This window comes from Eriocheir sinensis, chromosome 59, assembly GCF_024679095.1.
Source record: "Eriocheir sinensis breed Jianghai 21 chromosome 59, ASM2467909v1, whole genome shotgun sequence".
NCBI lineage: Eukaryota > Metazoa > Arthropoda > Malacostraca > Decapoda > Varunidae > Eriocheir > Eriocheir sinensis.
This window is the reverse complement of record NC_066567.1, coordinates 1,986,899-1,996,208: the sequence shown is the minus strand read 5'-3', so window position 1 is coordinate 1,996,208 and position 9,310 is coordinate 1,986,899. Positions and strand designations below refer to the sequence as shown.

The following is a 9,310-nucleotide window of genomic DNA, read 5'->3' as shown; positions in this document are numbered from 1 at the left end:
TCCCGATAACCGATAACTGATAATGAAAAACCTTAACGGCGATAACCGATATTCGTTAACTAGAGACACAAATATAGGCGATAACCGATAACCGATACCCGATATAAATCCACAATTCCGATACTAGCTAGCGATAAGTCCGATAGGCGAAAACGATACTATATTGATATTTCAGATAGAAAAACATTGATGAATTCAAATTTTCATTATCTGTATTTTAGGAAACTTACAAAACTTTAAAACCACACGTTGACACGTACATATGGACGGTAATACTAGAAATGCCTGAACCGGTGTTGTGTTATTTAGCGTCCCCACCGTCAAAAATTGTTTACAAACACTGATCTCTCGTGAACGGTGCATGCGGGTTACTGAGTCCCTATACTGAGACAGTGACTGATCGTAAGGCTAATAATAATCTCCTGTCACCTTACGGCACATTGCCACGGCTGGTGACCAAATTATGGTAAAGTATAAGGGCGTAATGGTGGGTTGGCGATACCTGTTGATGTAGACACAAACTGTCTCTTATTTACTTTCCCAGAGCTCGTTGGCTGCTGTCTCCCTGCTGGCTGTTAGAGGAAGGTGTGCAGGTCTGACACAAGTGTGCTTTGTTTCACTGGACGACCCGTATGGCTGTGAAATAGAAATACAAAAGAGAGGGTGGGCTAGCGTTTGAAAAGCGCGGCGAAAACAGGGCCAATAATGGAGTCCAAATCCTATGTAGGTTGTCGGGACTTTTTCTATCAAGGGACTCTACCTGTAACCCCTAAAACTACACCTCACCCATCGTGAGCCAGGGTTGGATTAATTGTAATTGTAATTTAATTGAAATGTAATTAATTACATTAAAGTATGTAATTGTAATTGGATGTAGAACTTATAATGAAGTAATTGTAATTATAATTAATTACATTATAAAGTAATTGTAATTTAATTGTAATTGCGAAAAAAGTAAGTCATACTAAAATTCTGATAATGCTTGTTTTTACTGCTATGGTGGCAAATATGTAAAAACTGTATATGATGAAGTATGGCAACCCTTACTGGACAACCTACGTATTATACGAGAATCAGACGCGTCCACTTTTTCCTGTTTGGTGGACTGGGACATATTTCATTGCTTCCTAGACCGTCATACGGCAAAGTCCTCCTCTTGACTTTCTATTGTAAAGGTAAGAAAGACATTGTATAGTAATCTGTTCCCTGATGAATGATGATGACTGTATACTAGTAGCTGAGATGGTGATGATAGTTCATTGGATGATGTCATGATGAAATAATGTAATAGTGATTAGTGGTGATGGTGACCAGTGTCATAGTAACAGGCTAATTTGTTGGAAAGTTAATCGCTGTAGGTGTAGCTAGGCTTGTGCTGATAGGAAAGTAGTAGTCTGGTAGTACAGTAAAGTGGTAGTAATGATGGTGAAAGTAATAGCAAGATGGTAATGTTAAAAAAAATAATGATGACGATCATATAGCAGTAACAGGGAAATAATTATGAAAAAAATTGATGATGCTGAATTGGTGATCTGGTGATGCTGGTGATAGTATTATTAATAATAATGGTGACAAGTATTATGACTGTGATAGTAGAAGGCATATTTTATTGTCTATCTGCCCCTCTCTTTGTCTGTCTGTCTGTCATTCTGTCTCCTACCTACCCCCTCATTTCTTCGATGTTCTCTCTGTCTGTCTGTCTGTCTCTATGTGTGTCATTATTATAGCCTTTTCCATTTAGCGTAACCCGTTTGTGGGTCATGATCTGTAGAGTCCCTTGATAGATAGAGTCCCGACAGCCCAAGATTTGGACGCCATTATTGGCCCTGTCTTCGCCGCGAGACCGTGTGCTAGTGTTTGAAAAGCGCGGCGAAAACACAGGGCCAATAATGGCGTCCAAATCTTTGGTTGTCGGGACTCTATGAGGGAGATCACGACCCAGAAACGGGTTACGCTAAATGGAAGATGCTAACATGTGTGTCTCTCCCTCGATCTCTTCTCCTTTCTTCCTTCTTTCGACCCACACCCTCTCTTCATCTTTGCCCTCACCCTATTCCCTCTCTCCATTTCCCTTCCCGCCCTTCCTGTTTATCTGTCTGTATGTATAGCACCACTCCCCCAGTCCCCACCACCTACTGTACCACCCCTTCTCCCTCCCCCTCTCTCTCTCTCTCTCTCTCTCTCTCTCTCTCTCTCTCTCTCTCTCTCTCTCTCTTCAGTAAATGACAACAGCACGATGCTAGTGTTTTTCTTTTCAACCAAAGCTTACTGTTGGACGCTGAGTAATTATAATTGTAATTATAATTGACTGTCTCTTGTAGTAATTGTAATTGTAATTGAACTTCACATGAGTAATTGTAATTATAATTGCAATTTAAAGTTTTAATAGTGTAATTGTAATTGTAATTGTAATTAAGATTTTGAATTGTAATTACTCCAACCCTGGTGGGGAGGGAGCTACCCTGTGTAGGCCACTCGGCCTCTTCCAGTTTCCCTATGTTCTTATATTCTAATATTCTTATTATCAATCATCAATCATGTTAATGCCCAAAGTACCATAAAACATTATATAAGGGGGGCTCCCGTGGTCCCGTGGTAGTCTCGGCCTTGCGTATGGGTTCGAGACCTATCAGTTACCATGGGGGTGGAAGGGTGGGCTAGCTCCTTCCGACACCCTCAGCCCCGTTGTTAGGTCTCCTCCTTTAAGGAACTGGGTGTCTCCATACCGGCCGACCCGTCTGGGGGGTTGCGTGACATGCTCCGCCTTCCTCCATTGTGGTATGTCCCCAACGAAATACCGAAAAATATATAATATTTTTATTCCATGCATTCCACCTTACGATAGATGAAAATACTTGAAATCAATCTCAAGATATTTTTTTGTGATGAACTGAACCTACTAATCTCTAAAACAGAGTGAAGGTGAACGAAAATACTTGCATTCATGATCCTTGAGTGCACCGAGGAAGCTCCGTTGTTGTAGGAATCAGCTCGCAGCCGCAAAATAGCTCGTAGAGAGATGGTCCAACTTGTTTACTGTTTCTATATTTCACTCACCGCTATCGTTTACCTGTCCCGTTTGGGCTCCAATACATGGCACAAACATCAGAGCAACACTTTTGATGAAGAGCAGGCCTTGTGACAAACGAATTATAGGGCAGATTTTAGAAAGAATTACCCCACGTCGTTCATCAGTTCCTGCTTAATTGGTCTGTTGGTTGGCATTTTGTTTTCTGGCGAGCAATATTAAGCACCACAAAGATCACAAGTGGACAATACTAGGATGAGAGCGGAAAATCAGGGACAATGCAAAAAATAACAGCAGTAGAAAATTAAATAGCAAATCCTGGGAGGGGAGGAAATGGAGGAGGATAGATAAGGGGTCGAGATTTTTCCTCTTTTAAAATCTCTATTCCTGGGCCTAACTATTACTCCTAGCACTCCATTCCGGGCAAATTAATATGTTTTCTGCTGTGTAAAAAAATAATGGCAGTAGAAAATGGAGAATGCTGGAAGGGGAGAGAATGGAAGAGGATGGGTGGGGGAGATGGAGATTTACCCTATCCTAAAATCTCTATTCCTGGGCCTAACTATTACTCCTAGCACTCCATTCCGGGCAAATTAATATGTTTTCTGCTGTGTAAAAAAAAAATAATGGCAGTAAAAAATGGAAAATGCTGGAAGGGGAGCTATAGAGAATGCATGGAAAATGCTTGAAGGGGAGTGCATGGAGGAGGAGGAGGGTGGGGGGTGGGGGGAGATGGAGATTTACCCTATCCTAAAATCTCTATTCCTGGGCCTAACTATTACTCCTAGCTCTCCATTCCAAGCAAATTAATAGTTCCCCAGTGCGCATGCGTGGTGGACATCAGGGCGACTTATTTCTACGGGGAGGTATTTCTCGCGGCACCGTCAGCAGGACACTTTTGGCGGGCCGCTCCTTGCTGCTGGGCGGAAGATTGCACCGCTGTAGCCTTTCCTCCCTCCTGCTGTGTCTCCTGCTGAGTGGTGAGTGCTTGCCTGCATGACCCAACCTTCCACTGAGCCACTAAGCTATATCGTCGCGTCGGAAGGTGGCTGCAGGGTGACACAAGGGCTGGAAGACGGGTGTTCTGTGCCTCACGTGTGGTGGGTTGCATGGATTCGTGAGTCAGGAAAACCGTGAACGCTCTTCCTGGTGCCTTATTTTAACTCCCTCTCCTTGGCAGCAGTGCGTAAGAGGGCTCCAAGACCGTGAAGTAGGCCCGGGGGAGGGTGTCGTGGCTGGCAGGGCAGGGTGTGGAGGTGCAGGGGCTGGCAGGGCAGGGTGTGGAGGTGCAGGGGCTGGCAGGGCAGGGTGTGGAGGTGCAGGGGCTGGCAGGGCAGGGTGTGGAGGTGCAGGGGCTGGCAGGGCAGGGTGTGGAGGTGCAGGGGCTGGCAGGGCAGGGTGTGGAGGTGCAGGGGCTGGCAGGGCAGGGTGTGGAGGTGCAGGGGCTGGCAGGGCAGGGTGTGGAGGTGCAGGGGCTGGCAGGGCAGGGTGTGGAGGTGCAGGGGCTGGCAGGGAAGGGTGTGGAGGTGCAGGGGCTGGCAGGGCAGGGTGTGGAGGTGCAGGGGCTGGCAGGGCAGGGTGTGGAGGTGCAGGGGCTGGCAGGGCAGGGTGTGGAGGTGCAGGGGCTGGCAGGGCAGGATGTGGAGGGTGTCCAGTCCAATCCAGTAGTAGGCGTGGGAATGCCTTTGTTGCGGCTCCCACTTATGGTCCTTATCCTTGATTGGCGTTGTTGAGTCTTAGTTTTGGTGAATTTTCTTTTTTCTTCTGATCCAGATTTTTGTGATATAATTTTTTCTGTCTTCAATTTCTTCCAGTGATAATGGTTGAAACAGTAATGTATTGGCTGTTAAGTAGTCTCGGTAAAGATTCGTATTAGGTCCGTGCCAGTATCTCATAATCTACTTTATGAAACATCACTATCTCTTCATATATCTTTTCTACAAACCTTCAACAGCCATGGAAACGCTTTGAAAATCCAATTCAAGGACTTTTTTTTTTACTCTTGAAAAATAGGGGATAATGTTTACGAGAGCGCGTCGCCTCCTCTGCTGGCCGCGGCGACGCTGCAGCCACCGCAGCCGCAAAATAGCTTGCTGAGGGCTTAGGGTTGGGGAGTATATTTAAACTACTCCAACCAAACTTTACGACCACCCCTATTGTTGAGTAGCGTGGCAGCGTGGGTACTGAATTGTTGTTCAAGTGGCACACGGGAAGAACTGAGCTCAGCTGTGTGGCCGCGGCGCCGTGTGAGTCCAGTTGCGTGAGACATCTGGTGGCCACTCCATAAAATATCGCGAATAAGTGAAAAAACGTGTAAATTAAACATTTATTTGGATTTGGACCCAGCGTTATTTCAAAAACGCATAAATTGAGAGCTACCTGTATCACAAATAGGTAAATACAGGGAAAGGGAAGAGGAGAGGGACCGAGTGAGTAATAAAAAAACAAAAAAACAGATAGAGGATGTAAGAAGGGAGAACTAGGAAGACGAGTGTAGGAAACAAGGAGAGATAGAGAGGATGAAAACAAGAAGAAAGGAGAAGGGTGTAGGGAAGGAGGGGCAGTGGGGAGAATCCGTTCAGGGCTTCGGTCAGGACACGAACTGACTCTCACTTCTGCCCCTCCCTCCCCACACCCTTTCCTTTTCCCCTTCTGTGTGTGTGTTTATGTGTGTTTATCTAGTTGTAAATACACCCATACACACAGAAATGGAAATGAGAAGGGTGTTGGGAGGGAGTGGCAGAAGGGAGAGTCCAGTCAGGGCTTTGGTCAGGACCTGACCTGACTCACTTCTGCCCCTCCAGTATCAGAAACGGAAACAGAATCAGAAACATAAAAGAAAAAAAGAGAAAATACAGCTCCCAGGGCATGACAGATGTACAACTCTAAGATAATTTTCACAACTCAATAGGGTAAGTAAAGGAAAGTAATTACAATGAGTACAATTTGGAAAATAGTATTTAATAATGTTTATGCTGTTCTTTACAAATCCTTCCATGTCTCCTCTTAGATTGCATTTTATCTAAAATTTGAGAGTAACATTGTATTCAGGAGGATTTTATGCTCAAGAACAAAAGGGTTATTCTTAAATTAATTCCATCATTGCTGCCAATATAAAGAAGTATAATGTTATAAACTTGAAATGATATTTTGACAGAGTTCTAATCACTAATTACTTTATTTTTTTTACCTATTGAGTTTTGAAAAGTGTTATAGTACATTGTCCAGTCAGTGCTTAATCCAGTGATGTCAACAAGATTTGTCTTATCTTGTGTACCAGACGAGCTAAGTTTAAAATACGAATATTCTCTAAACACACAGAGTGTGTTGGGCAATGGATGTGTCAGACACCCAGCTCACCAACAACCAATCGGCAGCATTCTTATTTACTCAGCTAGGAGCTAGGCATCCAGCTTAAATAAATGGAAATGTGATTAAACTGATATCAATTATAGGTAAGACATTTTTTATCTGGTGCGTCTTGTTTTAATTGGTACAGATAGTTTGTGTTGTTTTTTATCTGGAGATTAAGAAGGGGTCATAAATTGGTTTGTTGTGTCAGCAGAGCGGCAGTATGTCGTCCACCAGCCAGAAGCACCGTAACTTTGTGGCGGAGCCCATGGGGGAGAAGGAGGTGATGGAGCTGGCCGGCATTGGTCCCGTGCTGGGCGAACGCCTCTCCAGCAAAGGCTTTGACAAGGTATGCTGGAAATGCTATATAATTTCAATTTGTATGTCTCTGTAAAGTATTTTTCTTCAAATACCTTCAAATATGCAGATTTTACCAAAAGCCTGGTTCTAATGAATCTTGTATATCCATCCTGTAAAAAATAATTCAAAAGTAATTAGAATTATTTTTGCCAGCTCTATTATCATTTTTTATTGTCTTTATGTACCATTTCCTTGTTTTGTCATCCTTCTGTTTCCCCCACAAAAAATCTAATCAGATCTTAAATAAGTTTTGTTTTACTTCTCTACATAATTCTTTCATTTTTTGCGACATCCCAGTTCAGGCATTTTAGATACACGTCCTTACAATCTTCAGTTCATTTTAGTATGAATCCCTTACTCAAGATGTCCTCAATTGTTGTCTGTGACTTCAACTAATCTATAGTCCAGCCAAATTGTCGAGTCCGTTTGGGCGGAGGCTCCTGCGGGCCCATTTCTCCCCTCTGCTCTGCCACACAGTCCCAACACCTAGTTTTTCCTATCATATGTTACCTTTACCTTACATATGAGAGGAAGAGACAGGTGTTGGAACTGTGTGGCAGAGCAGAGGGGAGGAAAGGACCCACGGGAGCCTCCGCCCAAACGGACTCAACAATTTGGTTGGACTATAGTTGGTCTCATGCCCACCCTCCACATATGGACCTAATCTAAGCACTTCCTCCAACTCATCTTCTAATTTGTTATCTTCCTCTTCATCATTTAGGGCTTTTAACATTTCTTTTACTCTCTTAGTTTCCTCTTTTTCACTTATTGTCTTGAATTGCAAGTTCCTTTCTTTCATTCCATAAATTATAAGTTTTTCATCTGCTTGATTATGTACCCGCTGCAATGTGTCAGCCACCTCCTGAACCACCTCACCCAGCTCTTCCTTCACGCTCACTGCTCGTGACTCATTTTCTTGTTTTACTTCTGATATTTCCTTAGATAATTCTTGCTTGAATTCATCCATTTTTTCCACAATTTTGGTAGCCAGAGATGCTTTATGAAGGCATGGGTTGCAAATCCAATATATTTTAGGTATATTCTCCGACTTAATTCCAAACAGATGAGCACACTTCCAATGACACCATTTAGGGCACAGACAACATCCTATCCACTTATCGCCTGTGGGATCTGCACAAACGTAACAGAAATCCCCCAAGCTCTTGGCTCGGCCAGCCATGTTGACGCAGCACTTTCGCGAGCAAGATGCAACACATCCGATCAGCGCGGCGACTCACAATTCATCACTTATTCATGCAGGTTTTAATTATCAGAAAAAAAGGAAATTTTAAATAAGTCAAGTTGAAAATATTCAACTTGACCTGCAGTAGTGCATTCAGTCTGCCTGCCAGGGGACACTGGAGACAAAGAGATAATTTACACCCTGCTGTGATGTGCTACAGAACTAGCAGTTTACTTGTTTTAGAACCTTTTTGTATACCTATGGCAGTAAAATTTGACACACAAGCTCTGAAACTACTTTTGTGTTTGTGCTTACTCATAGCTGTAGGTTATTGCATAGTTCTGAGCGGAGCAGCACACCAATAAAATCACACTGGTTCCCATGCATATCTACTTTAAGCCAGTCAACACAACCCATATATCCCTTCCTTTATAAGTCAAGACCACCTACTTCTCACTGTGACCTATTCCTTTCCTGATATTCTTCATTCCTTTAGGTCGGATCAATCTCACCCATCTTTCTATCCTGCAGGCCTATGTGGTGTTGGGTCAGTTCCTGGTGCTGAAGAAGAACAAGGAGCTCTTTGTGGACTGGCTCAAGGATACAGCTGGGGCTAATGTCAAGCAGGCCGGGGATTGCCACCAGTGCCTCTCTGACTGGTGTGAGGAGTTCTTATAAACCCCGGCCTCCCTTTCCCACTCTTCTACCTCCTCCTATAGCTTTCCCCCGTGACATCATTCTATCAAGCTTCAGAAACAAATGGATTATATAGATAAGTGTTTTATAACTAGGTCATAAGATTTCCTGGAATTTGTTTGCTTGTATTTATTTTCTCACATGCATACATGTTATGGTAACATTTTGGGGATTATATGTTCCATTGTCTTAAGGCAGTTTTTTGAAAAGCTTAAAATATAAATTTCTTGAAACTTTATCATCCATTGTTTATGCTTATTGAATATTTTTTTGGGTTAGTTTCTTTGTTAACCTTTTAGGCTATTTTCAAGAGCAAAATGTGTTTAAATTTAATTACAGTGTGATGTTCTGCAGTGTGACAAGTGTTTTGCCACTAGTGTTCTGCTTTGTAATAAATGAGGTTTTAGACCACTATTCTCTCACTCAGGTGGGTTACCCAACATGTTATATTTTTTATTTACAAGGAGATGCCTCAAGGGCAAAACAAAAAGTCTGCAAAGCACTGCTCCTATAAACAGTACATAATAGTGGGAGTTCATATCAGATTAGAGAAGTGCCTTGATAACTTCCTCAAATACTGAAGTGGCAGGAAGGAGGGAATATATATGCTGTTCCAAAGTGATCAAGTGGCAAGGATGAGTATTGCCAAAGATTGGTGGTTCACCTACTACATCTGCCCACACACACTGCCT

At 43.0% G+C, this 9,310-nt stretch overlaps 1 protein-coding gene across 3 annotated transcripts; it reads left to right on the top strand.

Annotated features, from left to right (window-relative positions):
• The first annotated feature begins 1,018 nt into the window (after positions 1-1,018).
• Positions 1,019-9,029, top strand: LOC126985354 (barrier-to-autointegration factor-like). Of its 3 annotated transcripts, none has more exons than XM_050840122.1 (3): positions 1,019-1,175; positions 6,594-6,728; positions 8,454-9,029. In XM_050840122.1, exons 2-3 carry the CDS (start codon positions 6,603-6,605, stop codon positions 8,598-8,600), a joined length of 273 nt encoding a protein of 90 aa, XP_050696079.1. In that variant the 5' UTR covers positions 1,019-1,175; positions 6,594-6,602; the 3' UTR covers positions 8,601-9,029. The 3 variants fall into 3 exon arrangements, with proteins under 3 accessions (XP_050696079.1, XP_050696078.1, XP_050696080.1); XM_050840121.1 differs by lacking the exon at positions 1,019-1,175 and adding an exon at positions 3,850-4,008; XM_050840123.1 differs by lacking the exon at positions 1,019-1,175 and adding an exon at positions 3,850-4,008 and having other exon boundaries at positions 6,591-6,728.
• The last annotated feature ends 281 nt before the right edge of the window (positions 9,030-9,310 follow it).

Excerpts from the sequence above, each read along its gene's own strand:
- LOC126985354 (XM_050840122.1), top strand. The coding sequence starts at position 6,603 with ATGTCGTCCACCAGCCAGAAGCACCGTAACTTTGTGGCGGAGCCCATG. Across the intron at positions 6,729-8,453 it reads CCAGCAAAGGCTTTGACAAG|GCCTATGTGGTGTTGGGTCA; the intron begins GTATGCTGGAAA and ends TCTATCCTGCAG.